Source organism: Equus asinus, chromosome 5, assembly GCF_041296235.1.
Source record: "Equus asinus isolate D_3611 breed Donkey chromosome 5, EquAss-T2T_v2, whole genome shotgun sequence".
NCBI classification, from domain to species: Eukaryota; Metazoa; Chordata; class Mammalia; order Perissodactyla; family Equidae; genus Equus; species Equus asinus.
In genome coordinates, this window is record NC_091794.1 from 38,010,111 (window position 1) to 38,033,130 (window position 23,020).

At 35.6% G+C, this 23,020-nt stretch overlaps 1 protein-coding gene across 8 annotated transcripts in view; it reads right to left on the reverse strand.

The window, feature by feature from the left end:
• Nucleotides 1-23,020, reverse strand: part of YEATS2 (YEATS domain containing 2) — a 100,237-nt gene that overhangs the window by 61,865 nt on the left and 15,352 nt on the right. For all 8 annotated transcript variants that reach the window (XM_070509337.1, XM_044771168.2, XM_044771164.2 and 5 more), the window contains exons 2-7: nucleotides 20,443-20,560; nucleotides 17,428-17,525; nucleotides 16,606-16,698; nucleotides 14,662-14,907; nucleotides 12,821-12,936; nucleotides 4,362-4,523 (exon numbers count right to left, since the gene is read on the reverse strand). In XM_070509337.1, the coding sequence (XP_070365438.1) occupies nucleotides 4,362-4,523; nucleotides 12,821-12,936; nucleotides 14,662-14,907; nucleotides 16,606-16,698; nucleotides 17,428-17,525; nucleotides 20,443-20,542 (815 nt within the window). In that variant the 5' untranslated portion in view covers nucleotides 20,543-20,560. The remainder of the gene's footprint in view (nucleotides 1-4,361; nucleotides 4,524-12,820; nucleotides 12,937-14,661; nucleotides 14,908-16,605; nucleotides 16,699-17,427; nucleotides 17,526-20,442; nucleotides 20,561-23,020) is intronic.

Genomic DNA, 23,020 nt, shown 5'->3' on the forward strand with positions numbered 1-23,020 from the left:
TGATCATAATGCTATAAGGCTAGAAATTAATTACAAGAAAAAAGCTGAGAAAGGCACAAGATGTGGAGACTAAACAATATGCTACTGAACAAGCAATGGATCATTGAAGAAATTAAAGAATAAAAATATACCTGGAGACAAATGAAAAGGATAACATGCCATACGAACTCATATGGGATACAGCAAAAGCTGTATTAAGAGGAAAATCCATCACAACACAGACACATCTTAACAAACAAGAAAAATCCCAAAAATAAGCAATCTTAAACTACACCTAACCGAATCAGAGAAAGAAGAACAAACAAAGTCCAAAGTCAGCAGAAGGAGAGAAATAATAAAAATCAGAGCAGAAATAAATGCTATTGAAACAAAAAAGGCAGTAGAAAGGATCAATGAAACAAAGAGCTGGTTCTTTGAGAAAATAAATAAAATTGACAAACCCCTAGCCAGACTTACAAAGAAAAAAAGGGAGAAAGTTCAAATAAACAAATACAGAAATGAAAGAGGAGAAATAACAACAGACTCCGCAGAAATACAACGGATTATAAGAGACTACTACAAAAAATTATATGCCAACAAAATGAATAACCTAGAGGAAATGGATAAATTCTTGGACTCCTACAATCTCCCAAAGCTCACTCAAGAAGAAGCAAACAATTTGAACAGACCAATCACAAGGAAAGAGATTGAAACAGCAATCAAAAACATCCCAAAGAATAAAACCCCAGGACTAGATGGCTTTCCTGGGGAATTCTACCAAACTTTCAGAGAGGATTTAATATCTATCCTTTTCAAGGTATTCCAAAAAATTAGGGAGGATGAAACACTTCCTAACACATTTAATGAGGCCAACATCACGCTGATATCAAAGCCTGACAAGGACACCACGAAAAAAGAGAACTACAGGCCAATATCGCTGATGAACATCGATGCAAAAATTCTAAAGAAAATTCTGGCAACCAGAATTCAGCAATTCATGAAAAGGATCATACATCATGATCAAGTGGGATTCATACCAGGGACACAGGGATGGTTCAACATCCGCAAACCAATCAACGTGATACACCACATCAACAAACTGAGGTATAAAAACCACATGATCATCTCAACAGATGCAGAGAAAGCATTTGACAAGATTCAACAGTCATTTATAACAAAAACTCTGAACAAAATGGGCATAGAACGGAACTACCTCAACATAATAAAGGCCATATATGACAAACCCACAGCCAACATCATACTCAATAGGCAAAAACTGAGCGCCATTCCCCTGAAATCAGGAACGGGACAAGGATGCCCTCTATCACCACTCTTATTTAACATATTACTGGAGGTCGTGGTCAGAGCAATCAGGCAAGAAAAAGGAATAAGAGGAATCCAAATAGGGAGGGAGGAATTGAAACTCTTGCTGTTTGCAGATGACATGATCTTATATATAGAAAACCCCAAAGAATCCACTGGAAAACTCTTAGAAGTAATCAATAACTACAGCAAAGTTGCAGGGTAAAAAATTAATTTGCATAAATCAGTAGCATTTCTATACTCTAATAACGAACTAACAGAAAAAGAACTTAAGACACAATACCATTCACAATCGCTGCAAAAAGAATAAAATATCTCCGGGTGAATTTAACTAAGGAAGTGAAAGACCTATACAATGAAAATTACAAGGCCTTTCTGAGAGAATTGGATGATAACATAAGGACATGGAAAGACATTTCATGTACATGGGATTGGAAGAATAAACATAGTTAAAATGTCCGTTCTACCTAAAGCAATTTACAGATTCAATGCTATCCCAATCAGAATCCCAATGACATTCTTTACAGAATTAGAACAAAGAATCCTAAAATTCATATGGGGCAACAAAAGACTCTGAATTGCTAAAGCAATCCTGAGAAAAAAGAACACAGCTGGAGGCATCACAATCCCTGACTTCAAAACATACTACAAAGCTACAGTAATCAAAACAGCATGGTACTGGTACAAAAACAGGTGCACAGATCAATGGAACAGAATTGAAAGCCCAGAAATAAAACCACACATCTATGGACAGCTTATCTTCGACAAAGGAGCTGAGGTCATACGATGGAGAAAAGAAAGTCTTTTCAACAAATGGTGCTGGGAAAACTGGAAAGCCATATGTAAAAGAACGAAAATTGACCATTCTTTCTCACCATTGACCAAAATAAACTCAAAATGGATCAAAGACCTAAAGGAGAGACCTGAAACCATAAGGCTTCTAGAACAAAACGTAGGTAGTACACTCTTTGACATTAGTATTAAAAGTATCTTTTCGGACACCGTCTTCTCAGAGAAGGGAAACAATAGAAAGATTAAACAAATGGGACTTTATCAGACTAAAGAGCTTCTTCAAGGCAAATGAAAATGGGATTGAAACAAAAAAACAACCCACTAACTGGGAAAAAATATTTGCAAGTCATACATCTGACAAAGGCTTAATATCCATAATATATAAAGAACTCACACAACTCAACAACAAAAAATCAAACAACCCAATCAAAAAATGGGCTGGAGACATGAACAGACATTTCTCCAAAGAAGATATACGGATGGCCAATAGGCACGTGAAAAGATGTTCATCATCGCTGATCATCAGGGAAATGCAGATGAAAACTACACTAAGACATCACCTTACACCCATTAGAATGACAAAAATATCTCAAACTAATAGTAACAAATGTTGGCGAGGTTGTGGAGAAAAAGGAACCCTCATACGCTGCTGGTGGGAATGCAAACTGGTGCAGCCACTATGGAAAACAGTATAGAGATTCCTCAAAAAATTAAAAATAAAACTACCATATGACCCAGCTGCCCACTACTGGGTATCTACCCAAAGAGCCTGAAGTCAGCAATTCCAAAAGTCCCATGCACCCCAACGTTTATTGCAGCATTATTTACAATAGCCAAGACATGGAAGCAACCTAAGTGCCCATCAACAGATGATTGGATAAAGAAGATGTGGTATATATATACAATGGAATACTACTCAGCCGTAAAACAGAACAAAATCGTCCCATTTGCAACAACATGGATGGACCTTGAGGGAATTATTTTAAGTGAAATAAGCCAGTTAGAGAAGGACAATCTCTGTATGACTCCACTCATATGAGGAATTTAAAAATGTAGACAAGAGAACAGATTAGTGACTACCAGGGGAAAGGGGGGGGTGGGGGTGGGCACAAAGGGAGAAGTGGTGCACCTACAACACGACTGACAAACAATAACATACAACTGAAATTTCACAAGATTGCAACCTATCATTAACTCAATAAATAAATAAATAAATAAATAAAGTGAGGATATGAACGAACAGGGAGGGCAGGGTTTTGGGAGAACTGTCTGTAGGCATGTCAAAGTCCTTATGAATGATACAAGACTGCTGGCACAGAGAAAATCAGTAAACGAGGTGCTGAAAGTGTTTTTTAAAGCGGGGAGTGACCAGCAAATTAGTAGATGCCGCAATAAGGAAGAGCAGCAGATCATACGCTGCTTCAGACGAGCTGAGGTTTTTCAGGAAGGAGGGGGGAAGGTGCTCTGGAAGCCACAAATATGAGCAAGAAAGACATGCACCCCACCCCCAGACACAATGGCACATGGTGTCTGAGGAAGAAACCAGCTGCCACTTCAAAGCTGTTCTCAGGCAAAGCGATGTTCTCAGGAGATAGCCACGTTTTGTTTAAGAGTCAAGAGTAGAAGGAATGTTCTGAAGAGAGCTGAAGATACAGGAGATTTCACCGATAACAAACCACAACCACTTCCACACACAATGAATGGATATGTGATATGTAAAGTGATATAAAGGTGTAAAGAATACATCTAAATGAAGTAAATTTCAGAATAATATATATATTATCATTCTATCTTTGTGAAATAACAACAAACAACTATACCAGATTAATACACACAGGAAATATATCATTAAGGGTTACCTGTAAGAGAGTGAGATCATAGGGAACTTTTGACATTAAATATTTCTGTAAGTCTTAAAATCTTAAAATCTTGTATTTAATTCTATAATATTCTGATATTCATAACAAGCAGTAACATTTTTATATTTATCTGTACTTATATAAACAAGTTTAGCTATTTCCAGGGGGAGCAAAATCAGCTAATATAATTCCTATGGTAACAATGTGCCAGGAGGACACAGTGCCTGCTCAGTGAGACAGTAATCGGCAAGAGGAAACCACGGTTAAAACTATATTGTGACTAAGAGTCAAAGCTGAGTAAATTATTAATAACACAAGAATTTCAAGGGCGTGTTCTCCAGTTAAATCACTTTTCTTCCACTTCAATAAACCTGTACTTCTTAGGTTAACTCACTCCAGTGTGCTTACCTAACTTCCACAAGGTCATTTGGTTTATAGCTGGGATGAAGGAAGAACCAAACTTTCTTGACAAAATGATTAATGCTGGGTTCTCTACGAGAACCTCGGACATATACCATCCACTTGTGGGTTGATTGGTCATTTTCTTCTCTCTTATCAGGAGGTATATATCTAGAAGAGAAAAAAAAAAACTTGAATTCTTTTTCCTTCAAAAACCTAACAAAGCAACTCCTACTTAACACAAGATGAAAAATCAATTATGAGAAGAAAATCAGAAAATTCACAAACATATGGAGATTAAACAACATACTACTGAACAACCAATGGGTCAAAGAAATCAAAAGAGAAATAAAAAAATATCCTAAGACAAATGAAAATGGAAATATACCATACCAAAACCTAAAGGATGCAGCAAAAGCAAAAGTTCAAAGAGGGAAGTTTAAGTGATAAATGCCTACATTAAGAAAAAACGTCTCAAATAACCTAATTTCACACCTCAAGGAACTAGAAAAAGAACAAACTAAGCCCAAAGTTAGAAGGAAGGAAATAACAAAGACCAGAGCAGAAATAAATGAAATAGAGACTAAAAAGACAACAGAAAAGATCAATGAAACTAAGAGCTGGTCTTCTGAAAAGATAAACAAAAAAGACAAATCTTTAGTCAGACCTACCAGGAAAAAAAGAGAGAGGACTCAAATAAATTAAATTACAAATGAAAGAGGAGACATTAACAACTGATACCACATAAATAAGAAATTACTATGAATAATTATATGCCAACAAATTGGACAACCCAGAAGAAATTGACCAATTCCTAGAAATATACAAACTTCTAAGACTGAATCATGAAGAAACAGAAAATCTGAACTGAACAATTACTAGTGAGGAGACTGAATTAGTAATCAAAAACTCCCAACAAAGGAAACTCCAGGACCAGATGGCTACACAGGTAAATCCTACCAAACATTCAAAGAAGAATTCATACTAACCCTTGTCAAACTCTTCCAAAAAAACAGAAGAGGGAACACTTCCAAACTCATTTTACTAAGCCAGCATTACCCTGATACCAAAGCCAGATGAGGACACCACAAGAAAAGAAAATTCTAAGCCAATATCCCTGATGAACATAGATGCAAAAATCCTCAGCAAAACATTTATACACCAAATTCAACAATACATTAAAAGGATGATACACCAAGATCAAGGGGGATTTGTTCCAGGGATGCAAAGATGGTTCAATATCCACAAATCAATCGATATGAATATGATATGTCACATTAACAAAATGAAGGACAAAAATCAAATGATCATCTCAACAGATGCAGAAAATGCATTTGACAAAATTCAATATCTATTTATGATAAAAACTCTCAACAAATTGGGTATAGAGGGAGCACACCTCAACATAATGAAGGTTATATGTGACAAGCCCACAGCTAACATCATACTCAACAGTTAAACGCTGAAAACTTTTCCTTTAAGATCAGGAACAAGACAAGGATGTCCACTCTTGCCACTTCTATTCAACACAGTACATAGTCCCAACCAGAGCAATTGAGCAAGAAAAAGAAATAAAGGGCATCCAAATCACAAAGGAAGCAGGAAGAAGGAAGAAGTACAACTGTCTCTACTTGCAAATGACATATTATATATAGAAAACCCTAAAGACTCTGCCCAAAGACTGTTAGATCTAATAAACAAATTCAGTAAAGTTGCAGAACATAAAATCAATATACAAACATCAGTGTATAGTGTATAGTGTTTCTATACACTAACAATGAACTATCAGAAAGCGAAATTAAGAAAATAATCCCATTTATAATAGCATCAAAAACAATAAAATACTTAGCAACAAATTTAACCAAGGAGGTGAAAGTTCCGTACACTGAAAACTACAAGACGCTGAAAGCTATGAGACACTGATAAATAAAACTGAAGAAGATACAAATAAATGGAAAGATATTCTGTGCTCATGGATTGGGAGAATTAGGAGTTAAAATGTCCATACTACCTAAAACCATCTGTTGAGTCAGCACAATTCCTATTAAAATTCCAAAGGCATTTTTTCACAAAAACAGAAAAAAAATCCTAAAATTTGTATGGAACCATAACAGACCCTGAATAGCCAAAGCAATCTTGAGAAGGAAGAACAAAGCTGGAGGCTTTCAAATTTCCTGATTTCAAATTATATAACAAATTGATAGTAAAACAAAAGTATGGAATAGGCATAAAAACAGACACATAGATCAATGGAACAGAAAAGAGAGCCCAGAAATAAACTCAGGCATATATAATTGACTAATTTATGAAAAAGGAGCTAAGAATATACAATGGGGAAAGGATAGTCTCTTCAATAAATTATATTCGGGGGGACTGGCCCGTGGCCGAGTGGTTAAGTTCGAGCGCTCTGCTTCGGCAGCCCAGGGTTTTGCTGGTTTGCATCCTGGGTGCGGACATGGCACCACTCATCAAGCCATGCTGAGGTGGCATCCCACATGCCACAACTAGAAGGACCCACAACTAAAATATACAACTATACACCAGGGGCTTTGGGGAGAAAAAGGAAAAATAAAATCTTTAAAATAACAATAATAATAATAAAAATAAATAAATGGTATTGGGAAAACTGGACATATGCAAAAGAATGAAACTGGATCCCTATCTACACCATACACAAAAATCAAATCAAAATGGATTAAAGACTTGAATTTACGATGTGAAACCATAAAACTCCTAGAAGAAAACATAGGAGGTAAGCTCCTTGACATGGATCTGGGCAATTACTTTTTGGATCTGACACTAAAAACAAAGGCAACAAAAGCAAAAATAAACCAGTGGGACTACATCAAACGAAAAAGATTTCTGCACAGGAAACCATCAACAAAATGAAAAGGCAACTTATTAAATGGGAAAAAATATTTGTAAATCACATATCCGATAAGGGGTTAATAACCTAAATATATAAATAACCCACAATTCAACAGCAGAAAAACAAATAATCCAACCTTAAAATGGGGAGAGGAACTGAACAGGCATTTTTCCAAAGATGACATACAAATGGCCAACAGGTACATGAAAAGATGCCCAACATCATTAGTCATCAGAGAAATACAAATCAAAACCACAATGAGATATCACCTCACACCTGTTAGAATGGCTATCATCCAAAAGATAAGAGATGATGCCTTGGCGAGGATGTGGAGAAAACGGAACCACTGTGCCGTTGGCGGGAATGTAAATTGGTTGCAGTCATCAGGGAGGTTCTTCAAAAAATTAAAAATAGAACTACCCCATTTCTGTGTATATATGCAAAGAAAATGAAAACAGCAATCTAAGAGACATCTGCACTCCCATGTTCACTCCAGCATTATTTTCAATAGCTAAGATATGGAAACCTAGGTGCTCGTCAATGGATGAATGGACAAAGAAGATGTGATATAGCTATACAATGGAATTTTATTCAGCAATGAGAAGGAAGAAATCTTGCCATTACGATAATATGGATGGAACTTCAGGGCATTATGCTAAGTGAAATAAGCCAAACAGAGAAAGACAAATACCACCTGGTATCACTTATATGTGGAATTTAAGAGTCAAACTCACAGAAACAGAGGTAGAAAAATGGTTTCCCAGGGCTGGGGGGTGGGGGAAATAGCTTGGTAAAAGGTTACAAACTTTCAGCTATACGATGAATAAGGTCTGAGGATCTAATGCGTAATGTGGTAACTACAGTCGACACTGTATTGTATAAAAGAAAGTGGCTAAGAGAGTAGATTGTAAATGTTCTCACCCCCACCTCCCCCAAAAAGATAAATATGTGAGGTGATGATGGATGTGCTAATTAACTAGGGGGAGGAATCCTTTCACAATGTATACATAAATCATCACAATGTCCACTTTAAATATCTCACAATTTTATTTGTCAATTATATCAATAAATCTGAAAAGGAATTTTAAAATTAAAGAAAAAATTCCAGAGGCCAGCCCCATGGCCAAGTGGTTAAGTTTGTGCGCTCCACTTCGGCAGCCCAGGGTTTCACTGGTTCGGATCCTGGGCGCGGACACCTCACTGCTCATCAAGCCATGCTGAGGCGGCATGCCACATGCCACAACTAGAAGGACCCACAACTACGTACCGGGGGACTTTGGGGAGAAAAAGAAAAAAGTAAAATCTTAAAAAAATTCCAGCAGTATTTAACAGCTACATCACCAAACCAAACCGAGTGTTTCCAGTTAATCTCTTTTTTAAACATCTTTTTGGTCTAAGGAACACTTCCTAAAGGTTTGTTTTGTTTTCTGATTATCACTATGTAATTAAAAAAAAATCAACCTTGCTTTTCCCGCCAACGGAGTACATGAGGTGGAAATAAACTGCCATATTTTACTCCTGGGTTAGGGAATCTCAGGCCCTCAGGTTGACTTCATTCATTCAGGTTTCACGGTAAGAGAACTTTGGACACTTCTGGTTCCCATTTATTGCTGCCAAGAATGTTGCAATTGGTCTCGTCTTCTAAAACCCCAAACAAGCCGTTCCCTTCTGTCCTGACCACGGTAAAACCAGCATCGTTAGCCCTCTCTTTTGCAGGTTCTGTCTTTATTTCATGAGCCTCCCTTGCTAAATTCTGTTGGAAAATATGGTCATGGCCTTCTACACGTTCATTTCTGCCTGAGGTTATCCTGGGTAATGCACGAGGCTAAGGTGTCTAACCTAGTTCTTCAGAGTGTTCTTGTCCAGTCTTGACCCTTTGCTCTTCATAGATAAGAACCAGCCTGTGAATTTCACAAACCCTGTTGGGATTTTAATCAGAATATCTACATATCAATTTGAGAAGAGAGATCTTTACAATACTGAGCCTTCCTGTCCATGAACATGGTACACTGCTCTGTTTAGTTCTTTTACCAGTCTTTCAATAAAGTTTTTATAAATCTTCATGAAAGGTCAGCGTGTCTTTTGTTTGATTTATTATGTTTCTTATTGCTACAGTAAATATCTTCAAAAAAATGTTTTCTAAGTTTGTGGCTGTCATACAGAAACAACTGACTTCTGTGTATTCATACTGTATTCAATAATCTTGCTAAGCTCTTATTAATTCTAAAACTGTATCAAAAATTGTTGTGTAAACAATCACATCATCTGTTGACAATGATATTTTATTTCTTCTTTTCTAATCCCTACACTTTTTTCTTTTTTGACTACATTAGTATCTCCAAGTACAATACTGAACCCAAGTAGTGATATCAGGCATCTCTTGTCTTCCTCCTGACCCTAAAAAGAACGCTTTTAATAGTTTACCATTGAGTACGATTACGCTGTAGCTTTTTTAAAGATATTCTTTATGAGAGTTAACTAAATTCCCAGTTTGCCATGAGGATTTTTCACAAACAGACGTTGAGTCTTGTTAAATATTTCTGCATCTGGAGGTGATAATATTTATTTCCTTTAATCTGTTAATATGGTTAATTTTATTTATTAATTTTCTAATGTGAATCCAAACTCACTTTTCTTAGTCATCAAGTGTTTTCATTTCTACAATTACTGAATTCAGCTCGCTAATGATTTTGTTCAGTATTTTTGCATCTATATTCATGAGTGTAAATGTTGTGCTAATTTTCTTTTTCTTATAAACTCACTGTCTGGCTTCATTAACAAAGTTAGGCTACCCTCATAATATATCTTGACAAGTGTTACCTCTTTTTCTCCAGATTTTATATACAACTGGAATTATCAGATTGCTGTAAAGCAATCTAGACCTAGTGGTCTGCTTTGGTTTGGTGACGGGAATGTTTTAAAATAAATAACTAAACTTAGTAGTTCTAAGACTATTCAAGGTTTTCTCTTTCTTGAGTCATTTTGATTAAGTTGTATTTTTCTAAGGATTCTCAATTTCATCTAAATTTTCAAATGTACTGGCATAAAGATGTTCAGTTTCTTCTCTAATAGTGCAGCATCAGCAATGTTTTTTTCATTTCTAAAAATTTGTCCTTTTTTCCTTAATTAATTTCACCAGGTTTGTATATGTTTATTATTTATTCCTCTTATTTTCTTTGCTTTCTCCACTGCACTAATTAAGTGAGATGCTTAATTCATTAATTTCAAGCCTTTCTTCTATTGCAGTCATTTAAGACTATGAATTTCCCTTTAGTGTAATCCTACAAGTTATTATTTAATTCTGAATATTTCAATGTGCTTTTTCCTTGACTTATGAATAGGTTGGAAGTGCTTTGAATTTCCAGACATGCAGAGGTTTTCTAGTTATCCTATTGTCATTCATTTTTAACTTTACTGCACTGTGGTCAGAAGAAAACAGTCTGTATGACACAAGTCCTTTGATACTTGTTGAAACTTGCTTTATGGCTTACTGTGCAGCCCATTTTCATAAATGTCCCCTGTATGCTTAAAAATGTTTCTTTTTCAATTGTGTAGTGTTCTATATGTGTACATTAGATCAAGCTTTGCTGATTCTCTAATCTCTTATATTCATACAGGTATTTTGCTTGATCTAACAAGTTACTGAGAGGTATATAAAATCTCAGTATGGTAGTGCATTTGGGAATTTCTCCTTGTGTTTCTATCAATTTTGGTTTAGAATTTTAAGACTATGCTGTGAAATGCGTAGAAGTTTAGAACTTTTCTATCTTCTTGGTGAACAGAACTTTTATCATTATATAACTGTCTTTACCTCTATGAATGCTTTTGGTCTTAAAGTCTGTTTTGCCTCATCTTAATATGCTACACTGGTTTTCTTTTGGTTAGTACTGGACAGTTCTACCTTTTTACTCTGTCTACCTTCAATCTTCCTCTATTTAGATGTATCACTGATAAACAACGGAGAGGTGAATTTTAGGTTATTTTATCTAACATTTTTTATCTTTTAACTTGATAGTTAAATCCATATACCTTTTTTACGACTGATTAGATTTAGATTCGTTGTTACTAAATTATTTTATACTATTTGTCTTGTTTTTTCTCTTCTTCTCCACATCCTTCCTCTTATCCTTGCCTGCCTTCTTTTGGAATCAGGGGTCTTGTTTTTCTTTCATTTATTTAATTCCCCACCCTCCCTTACTAGTTTTAAAGTTTAAATCTCTTATGTATACTTTTAGTTGTTATCTTAGCTATTCTGAGTATTCTTAACAAAGTCTCAAGTAAATCAATATTTTACCCTCTCCCAGAAGAAACAAGGACTTCACAACACTAACGCCAATCACTCCCTCTCTGCTTAAAATCCACAGTTAACCAGTATTTTATCTAGCTGGCCTTTAAAAGAACTAAAAAACTAAGAATTAGACATAATGGTTTGAAAACATCAATGATGTTTCTCCCCAATCTTCTCATGGCCTGGTGAGTCTAGCAGGATTTCCAATTTCGGCCTTTTCTGGGCTGACCTGTTTTGTACTACACTTAAGACCTCAACTCTAACACTTCACATGGACTATTAGCTGAATGCATGCTAACTCTAAAATAATCTATAAGACAGAAATTAATTGCCTTAATCATATTTTATGTTATTTAATACCGTTACACAGACAATTAAGAATCTCTGTTCTTGTTATCCTGAGATTTTTAATGTACTTCTTTTTTTATCATTAATGGTCCATTAAATGAGGCTTGGAAGTTTTTTCTCCCCCGTGTGACTTTTTCCCCTCAGTCAATTATTACAATCCCAAATCCAAATTTATTTTCAATAATTATGTGTAATCACAATTTTCATAAATACATCAATTTATTCACCAATTAAATATTTACCAAACACAAAGTACTGTAAGGTAAAAAAACAAACAAAACATACTTCCTATCCTTAAAAGATGCCAGTCTAATTTGAGAAAAATATATGAAAATAGGAAATGACCATATAATATGATAAATATGACCTGAGAGTTTAGAGGAAATATATCTTATGAGGGAAGAGAAAGGCAGACGAGACTTCATGAGGAAATAACATTCTTATGCTATTTGAAGATTTATGATGTCTTTATCCATTCCTAGACACGTGGCAAAAATGATGACACTCCCACAAGACAGCATGAGAGGACAGCCTTTTAGCTTAGAGGAATTCTACCTTCAAGACTTGCTCTGTAAGTTTTGTTATATATTAAGAACATTCCGGTCTGGGCAATTAAATAAACATTTTTAGGGATTAGCTAAGGCACCTAAGGACAGAACTAGGTCAGGAGAAGTCAAGTTTCTCCAAACTTATCCATACTTAATGCTCGATGAAATATACCATTTGTATAAAAGCTCATGTCTTAGAAATTTTTACCAAGCATAATTTTACTCTGTCAAAGATTAGCAGATACACTGAGACAGAGTCTCAAGTCTCTGGACCTTGGTTTACTTTTGAAACAACGAAGAGTCTGGGAAAAAGAATCCCTGCGGCCTCTTCCTACCATAATACTATGATAAGAGTATGCCAGAGTAATAACATAAATGTATGACCAATAATGAGACAATTCAGCTGGATACTCACTTGGACACATTGCCCACTACTATTGTTTTCTTTACAAAAAGTCGTGAAGTCTCATCTCCTGTGAGATCAGCATTCCGCTGCTCTGTTTTATGGGAGCCAGTAATAACAGAAGTGTCCTGAAAAACATCATAATCAATTTTCATTTTCAATTTGGACAATTTTTAATAGGCAGAAACCATAAAATCATACAAGGTAAGAATAGAATAACAGAATTTTTTATTATTACAAAATTTTCCTTCTTTGTGGCATCTCTGAGCATGAAAGAATACTTTTACTCTGATTTTTGCATCAGTTTATATAAAGTTTATACACTATAATTCCACATGTTTTTTTTAACAGTCGTACACATTTGCTTTGTATATACAAATAAGATGTGGAAACTATTATAACAGTTACCTCTAAGAAATGGGAATATGGAAGGGTCAATGGAATTTTCTTTTCAACCTTCTGTACCATCAAAAATCTTCAGTGAGAAGTAATATAATGGTTAACTAACAGTTTGACCATGGAAACAGATGGCCAGGGATTAAATCCTGACTTTTCCATTTACTAGATGTGTAACCTTGGATTGTTTTTTTATTTTTTTGAGGAAGATTAGCCCTGAGCTAACTGCTGCCAATCCTCCTCTTTTCGCTGAGGAAGACTGGCCCTGAGCTAACATCCATGCCCATCTTCCTCTGCTTTATATGGAGGACGCCTACCACAGTGTGGCGTGCCAAGCAGTGCTGGGATCCGAACCGGTAAACCCCAGGCCGCACAAGCAGAACATGCGCACTTAACCACTGCGCCACCGGGCCAGCCTCAACCTTGGGTTATTACTTAACTTCTTTGTCTCAATTTTCTCATCTATAAAATAAGGATGATAATAGTACCTGTCTCACACGAATGTTTTGTATAGTTCTTAGAAAAGTGCCTGGTATATAGGAAATACTAAATATTTATTACATAAACATGAGCATGTATATTATATAAAAGATGGTAAGTTTCTAAATCCTTTGACCAGTATGACCTAAATTCTTTTTAATTAGAAAAAGAAAAACATGCAGTACTTGCCCAGAAATAATACTGGAAAGAGTCAAGTAACTCCAAACATTAAGAATTCTGATTTTTGGTGGTGGCATTATGAATGATTTTTCTAATTTTTTTCACTTTTCTGTATTTTACAATTTTCAACAATGAACACATATGAATTTATAATCAGAAAAAAAATTTTTAATTTATTTTTATCAAAAATGAATCAAATCCTTGATGTATGAATACGCGGAAAGCATCCTGGAAAGTTTCTCTATTTGAGAACACATGGCTGAGAAAAATCATTGGTCTCATCCAATAAGGACTCTACAGCCAAACATGATACCAAGAAGTTCAGAACAGCTTGAGATGGGAACTTGAATGACAAAGTGGCAGGTTCAAAGAGCAATAAATGGTTTTCAGTTCTATTTATTATTTGTCAAATTTCCTCCATTTATCAAAGCTTCTAGAATATAAAGCTTCACAGAGAAACTTCTGAAGAGCCATTGCTCTTGAGAGAATAAACATGATAGAGTAGAAGGACCTTGGGCAAGGTCACAGCATTGACCTTGAATCCTGAAGGTTTCTTTCATATCTACATAACAGCATGCAGGAACTGAGCCACACACAGGAGCACTGAACTCTAACATCAGAAAGACCTAAGTTTTCCAGTTCTGATATTTCTGAACAAATACAACTTTAAAGCTCATTGAGACTCTGTTTCCCCATCTCCAGAAGGGAAATAATTAACTTAAATGAGATAAGACGTGCATACTTAATAAATACTGGCTCCCTCTTCCTTTGGCTCCCTCCCACCCATGCAACTATACCCTTCCAGTATTTCGGATTGGTCTCTGCTCCACATTGTTTGAGAGTCTTTCCTCTATATCCATATTGCTGTTATTGTCTTTATCAGATAAGAAGTCATTGTGTTGAGATAAAGAATCACTTTCTGAATGATTGGCTGATGGTGTTTCTGATCTCTGATTGGCAGGAGATGATGACCTAGATGGTGATTCCAAAAACTTCTTGATAGCAGGATGATTAAAAACCATTGTATCACATGTCTTTGATCCCTGTAAGAATGAAAGCAAGCAAAACAAACTTTTAGTCAAATCCACCAAAAGTAGGCAAAATTTTGATCTTTCCAAAACCCTTATCTATTTTGGGATCATGCTTAAAATCCTTCAAAATTCCCCCACACCCAGAAAATAAAGTCCAAACTCCTTAAGATGGTCTGACCAACAAAACAAAAACTAGAGAGTGATAAATAATTATGCAAAGGTCCTAACACTAAAAGCTAAAGATGTAAAGTCCTCTGAAGGTAAATGAAAAATAAACATATAGTAATACACAGAAAATAAGATGTAACTTTAAAAAAATAAGTCTCACTTTCCTTTACACAAACATATCAACTGCTCTAAATAAAACATTCCATTAAAAGACATATAAAGATTAAAGAAAGTATATGTAAAATAGCCTCAACATAGGAGTAAAACATAGTAAGGAAAGCTTTAAAATGATTAATACCAATATATAAAGTCTGTCCTCAGTCCAGCCCTGAAGCCTAGGGCATTTTTCTGTATCTTGTTACTTACATACAAAATACAGTGTGTTCTGTTATGATGCGATACACTGTACTTATGTTGCTAAGAAGCCCAGTTTTTAAAAATTGTGCTGTTAAAATAATTGTTTTAGTGAGGAAAAAGGAACCAGAGACTAGTGTTTCAGAGTCAAAGCAACAAAGCTGATGAATTTCAATAATAAAAGTTTTTTAAAAAGCTATAAATGGGGGCCGGCCCCATGGCCGAGGGGTTAAGTTCGCGTGCTCCACTTCGACGGCCCAGGGTTTCACCAGTTGGGATCCTGGGCGCAGACATGGCACTGCTCATCAGGCCATGCTGGGGCGGCATCCCACATGCCACAACTAGAAGAACCCACAACTAAAAATACACAACTATGTACCGGGGAGCTTTGGGGAGAAAAGGGAAAAATAAAATCTTTAAAAAAAAAAAAGCTTTAAAAGATATTTTGGGAACAAGTGGATAAATGTGAATATGGACTGGTTACCATATAACATTAGGAAATCATTCTCTTAGGTGTTGTGATGACATAGAAGAATGTCCTTTAGGAAATATGTGATTAAAGTGTTTAAGAGTAAGGTGTCATGATACCTGGAACTTATTTTCAAATGTTTTAGAGAAAAATAAGATAAAACCAAATAAGGCAAAACATTAAAATTGTTGAAACTGATGATGATGCGTAAACAGGTACTTGTTTCAACTTTTCCGTAGCTTTGAAATTTTTCACAAGAAATACGGGGAAAAAAATCAGGGCTTCTTAAATAGGGTACATCTACTGAAAACAGAAATTGCTGTTCATTAGCAGTAAAAGATCAGAGGAAAATCAATCGATCTATAACATACTCCAAAGTTAACCATAATCAAATGAAGAGGAATATGAGAAGTTAGAACAGGGTCTCAGTCACCTTTTACCTGCAAACCACAGCAACAGTGCTAACAATTAGTAGAAGAGGGATTAAGCAAAAAGGAAAAAACATTACTTAAGATTACTGACAGAGAGGTATGATTAAAGGATGATGGCTGAACACAGCATAAAGTCTGTGTGCTTCCCCAGGACGGCAGGCTAGGCTTCTTGCATTCTAAAGGTCAACAGGAGAAATGTTTCAAAGGCAGGGATTCCATCTCAACCCCCAGGTCCCCTTCATACAACAAATATGAGTGGCCAGAAATGACTGCATGAGGGAAACTTACCTCAGAAACTTTTAGAAGTCCTGCAGAAGCATAGTAGTTTGCGACAATGCAGGCACGAAGTTTATCCATCATCCTTCTTGCCTCAATCAGTCGCTAAAAACAAGTATTAACTCATTACTTTAAAAAATGGAAATGACAGAAAAGATACACCAACAATTCATAAAAAAAGAAATGCAAATGACCAAAAAAAGTTCAACTTGTCTAATAACCAAAGACAGACAAATAAAAATGACCATTTTCCACCTATCAGATTGGCAAAAGACTTAAAAGAATGACAAAAACCAATGTTTGCAAGAGTTCATAGACATATTAATATGTATATTTCTGTGTCTATATGCATATTTGTTGAGAAATATCCACAAAGATATGAGCACAAGAGCAAAGAGGAATTATCTTTCAGGATGGTATTTGTTTTTATCCTTTTCTTCAATTTCATATAAAGACACAAAAAGTACATGTCTTTTTTCCAAAAACGAGAAAACTTTTTAAAAGACAAGTAATCCGCTTCAGTGGCCCAGGTTCGTTTCCAGGTCACGGAACCACACCACCTATCTGTCAGTTCCCATGCTGTGGCAGCAGCTCACATGGAAGAACTGGAGGGACTTATACACAACCATGCACTGGGGCTTTGGGGAGGAAAAAAAAAGGGAAGATTGGCAACAGATGTTAACTCAGGGTGAATCTTTCCCTGCTAAAAAAAAAAAAATGACAAGCAAAGGGGAAAAACCAACCATGATTCTATCTCAGTAGATTTCTTCAATACATCATGTATAGATTTTTTTCAATAGCTTTGGGTCTTTTAGAAATTTATCATCATTATACCTGGTCAATGACTTCAATTTCATGTTCCTTATTCTTCATTTCAAGTGCAAATTGTTCCTTGATAATAGTCTCGATCTTCTGCACAGCAGCATCTCGAGCTGCACAAAGAACATAAAATAATCCAAGGTTTAATTAATCAGCAGCTGTCTTGATTTAAGTCAGCAAGCAAGAAAAGACACCCAGCAAACAGTAACTCTGAAGAGGAGAAACCTAGTGGCCATCACTTTAACCACAATGATGAAAAGTCAGCACCACTAATACTGGGGCAAACTGACCTCATGTGTTCTCTGACATGATGCAAGAGAAGACTACATTGCTCTGTGGCATTCCTGCCAAAAATGCTGAATTTAACCATGGGGAACATCAGGCAAACCTAAATCAAAGGACATTCTACAAAAGAACTGGCTTATACTTTTCAAATATTAAAGTCAAGAAAGACAAAAAAAAGTTGAGGAAATCAAAAGAGACTAAAGAGATATGACAACTAAATGCACTCGGTGATCTTGGACTGGATCCTGGAGAGGGGAAAATAGTTATAAAATACAACACTGGGACAACAGTAAAACCTGAATATGGACCACAGATTCAATAATGTAATGTATAAATGTTAACATTTCCTGGTTTTGATATATGGTTGCATAAGAGAATGTCCTTAAGACATATACAAAAGTGTTCACAGGTGTCCAATTTATTTTCTGATGATTTAGAAAGAATGACGTGCATATATATCTGTATACATACACACATTTGTCTATGTTGTGTGTGTGTAGGTGTGTGTTTGGGGGTGGGGGAGAAGAATGATAAACTAAATGATGCAAAATGCAAACAACTGGTGAATTAATCTGGATAAAAGACATATGGGTACTCCTTGCAATTTCTCTGTTTGAAATTTTATCAAAATAAAATTACCAAAAAAGAAAAAACACTCGTGAAAGTTCTGAGAGAAATATTTGGTGATCTTTGAAAAACAACAGCCCCAAGGAGAAAGAAAGTAGAGAGCTAGCTAGAGGGAGAGGTAGTCTGTGACACTAGAGCAGTTCATAACAAGGCAGAAGTTTCATTCTGTAGAGAAGGATCTAGCAAGCAATTCAGTAGTTTCTGATCACAACCACTTGAAGGAATGAGCAAAGAAAGAATTCATAAGGAAAGAAAATGCCTCTGAAGATAATAAAACTGAGATGACGACTACTCAAAGTAACATGCAAGTCAAAGAGTAAAAACAGCGGAATATGAAATGTAGCTTGATACAAGAGAATAAAAAAAAGAGCTGAGTGACTGCTTGAAAAACCTGGGATTTTGCAAAATGATTCTGTGTTTGTAATATGAAAAAATCGCCATGCATACTTCGGAGTATATGAAAAGCTGCACAAAAAAATGGACCCTTTGATCATCCATGCCATTTTCTCCCCATAAAATATGCCGTTAGATTGGCAATTTAAAACTAGTAATGATATAAGCATTCTTGTGGATATGTGTGCACGAAGGCAAATGACTGATTTCTCTCATATTTGAGGAAAAGAATATTTTCTAATATTATTGTATTTATCCTTGCATATATAAACCTTGTAACAGAAATCAGCAGACACTCTTACAGGAGGCTGAAAGCCAGAAACTGTGATCACTAAAGGCTATTTATCATAACCTCCTCAGAAAGAAACACTTCTAAATTATCTCTTTCATGGAATAAGTAAAAACAAAAACAAAACAACAAACAAAATAAAACAACATAAGCAAAGGAAAGCATCCCACCAAATCTACATTGAGAAAAGTTCTGAAAAATAAAAATACAGTTTGGGATTAAGTAGAGTATGGACACCAAAAGGAAGAAGAGCAAACTGTCATTTAGTAACAAAAACTATCCCTTCTTACACTGAGTATTTGGGAACTGATACTAGATTTAAACTGAAATTACCATGTTTACTAAAATAATCAGTTTTCTCTATTCTTATTTTTATTTTAAAAGAAAAGTTATGTCATGTGATACATTTGAATAATGGATTTAAGTTTCAGGATACTTTCACATTTATTTGGCTTATTAGTGAAACATTTCCTTGTGAATAAAATTACAACTGAATGGAGGGGAAAAGCTGTAGTTAAATGCTTTCATTATTTGGAATTGGATTTGATAATTCTCTGTCCACAAACACTTTTAGGGGTACATATGACTTGATTCCACTTACAGTCAGGAATTTTCCTCACCACTTAAATTCCAGGGGTCCTAATCTTTGAGGAGCTGTAATACCTTATCCGTGATTATGATGACTTCTTTACCCAGCTATACATATTAACTTAGGTAAATTTATTATTTAAATAAACAGTACTAAATTTCAGCAATGTCTTTTAAAAACTCAAATTTAGCAACTTTTTTTGAGATAGCTTAAAACGTTATGCATAACTACAAGACATAATTGATGATTTGCTAATTATATGATCTTGGGCAAGTAGGTTAATGCCTTTGAGCCTTAACTTAACCACAAGCAGGAGTTAAACTACATTAATGTTTCCCAAATTTCCATCATTCATATACCACCTTCAAGATACCTACAACATCTGAGTACCATGAAAAACATCTAATTAACACAATTAAATAATACTTAAAAATAATTTTAGCCTCATCCTAAGCAACAGTAGTCATGAAACTGTTAGTCTGATAAGACCATCATCTTTTTCATAGACACTAAAATAACACATAACTACTAAAGTAAAAAACCTTAATCCATGTACCACCTGTAATCATCTCACATGATACCACACGGTAGTATACATAAGACTTTATGATCATATCTAACCTACAATGATAGCTAAACTTACATCCTGTCTCATTGTTAATGCTTTCACTGTCTACCTGATTGTGTCCTGCCTTTTATGCTGCACGTAGTGTCTTACTTAAACAGAACACAAATCTCTTCAAATTATGCACAACAATGGAAATGCATTTCATTTTAGTTCCTATAAATCTCATAGGGAGGCATATGTCAACAAAGAAATGACTTCCTAAGGCAGGCGAATTTCTACCTGAATTCTCAATTGCTTTATGCCGCTTATTCGGAAGGGCCACCGACACATCCTCATAATCAGGGTCAGTTTCTTTGATCGTTCGCTTGATTCCAGACATGATGACATTCGTTCTTCACTGTGAAGCAATCATAAATAAATTCATTAATAACACTGCTTGAAACTAGTACTTATAAACATATGTGTACACACAAAGGGAATAAATATTACATAATACTGATACTTGTAAGTCTCGTGTAAATATGCATACATCCCTTTTAAAGCCAAAAGCATAACTAATGACTAAAGTTTACTGGGGGAAAAAAATCATCATCTGTTACAAGGCATAGATTTCCCTTTCAAGAGAAAATCCTTTAACAAGGCCGCATATTGTTCAGACTTTTCAAAAGGAGCCAGGCTTTCATGGAAGGGCCCTCATAAGGAAAGGAAAGAAACCAGACTTCGATGAGAGCACGGTAAGCCCACACGGTACCTTGGAATTCATAATGCATCCAAGCATATTACAAAATATCAGCAATACAGCTTAGGTCTCAATAAATAATTTATCATATAAATTCTCTCTGGTACTTACACAGTGTCTGCTACATAACAGGTACTCGACAAACATTATTGTTACTGATCATTTAATACTACTCAGGAAAAACATAAACAGGGCTGGCCCTGTGGCCGAGTGGTTACGTTTGCATACTCTGCTTTGGCAGCCCAGGGTTTTGCCGGTTCAGATCCTGGGCATGGACCTAGCACAGCTCATGAGGCCATGCTGAGGGGGCATCCCACATGCCACAACTAGAAGGACTCACAACTAAAAACATACAACTATGTACCGGGGGGCTTTGGGAAGAAGAAGGAAACATAAACTCTTTAAAAAAAAATAATAAACCACAAACAGTATAGACTCATATTAAACTAGTGAAATACGGTAAACAAGTATTAGGTATAAAAGTCTTTGAATAAAACAATCCCATAAATTCTCTAGATCTGCATTGTCCCAACACATTAGCCACTAGCCATTTGTGGCTATTTAAAGTTAATTAAAATTAAATAAAATTTAAAATTCAGTTCCTTTTTTCCACATTTCAATTTTTCACATTTCAGAACTAGCCACAATTCAAGTACTCAGCAGCCATCAGTGGCTAGTAGCTACTATAGTGGACAGTGCAAATATAGAACATGTACATCACTGCAAAAAGTTCTACTAGACTCTACCCTTCTCACAAATTGTGTTTCATTGAGCACTTACTTATTTTTCATGAGTCAGTTTAGGAAATACTGTCCAGACCAGCACTGTTCAAAAGAAATCTTAAAATTTTCTATCACATTAGAAAAAGAAATGGGTGAAGTTAATTTTAATAATACATTTTATTTAACTAACGTATGTAAAATATTATTATTCCAACAATGTAATCAATATAAACAATTTAGCAATAAGATATTTTACATTCTTATCTTTGTCCTAAGTCTTTAAAATTGGTGTCTACTTCACACTTGGAGTACATCTCGATTTGGACTAGCCACGTTTCAAAGGCTCAACCACCACCTGTGGCTAGTGGTTCCCTCACTGGGCAGCGAGGGTCTACTGACAGATAAGAAAAAAGGTCCAGGGTGGTTAGGTAAGCTGCCCCTTAGCACATTAATCTACGACACAGAAAAGACAAGAAGAGCTCCCTGATTTCCAAACCTCTGCTCCACCACTAACGGAGATTACCTAACCAAAGGCAAAAATACACAATACATATCTATTGAGGTAATAAAAAGTTTTAAAATAAAATTAATGAAAACCTTAACTCAAAAATATTTGTCTTTATTCACTCAATGTTAAAAGTGAAATAATTTAAAAGTCTCTCAGCTCTTGGTCCAGTTCTTTCACCCATCTCAGACAGACTCACTTGACTCAGCTGGGAGAGACTCACTGCGTAATGATATAGATGCAAATCCTGGATCAAAGAGAACACTTTTCCTGTAACTGTTATCTTGTGTAATATTCCTAAGCTTAAAAATGTTCTAAAAACCCCTGGCATTACAAAAATCTCAAATTAAACCATTTAAGTTTGTTCACAATCATTAACACCTGCTGTAATTTAGAACAAAAAAGAGTCTTTATTTTTCGAGAGGCGCTGAATTCAACTGTTATCTTCTGTCTTTAAAGCGTATAAAAAGTGAGAGTAGGGGGCTGGCCGGGTTGCATAGTGGTTAAGTTCGCGCGCTCTGCTTCAGCGGCCCAGGGTTCACTGGTTCGGATCCCATGTGCAGACCTGCACACCACTCATCAAGCCATGCCTTGTTGGCGTCCCACACACAAAATAGAGGAAGACTGGCACAGATGTTAGCTCAGTGACAATCTTCCTCAAGCAAAAAGAGGAAGATTGGCAGCAGATGTTAGCTCAAGGCCAATCTTCCTCACAAAAACAAAACAAAAAAGTGAGGAAAGTCTTATTCTTTTAGCCTTCTCCATTTGGTCTGCAACTAGTTTTAGACAACCTGTGAAAGTCTTGGGCACTTATATAAACAATATATTCTTAAAAGTCAATAACCCTCATTCCTTTTTCCTTAATGCAGATAGCAAAAAAACCCACTTCCT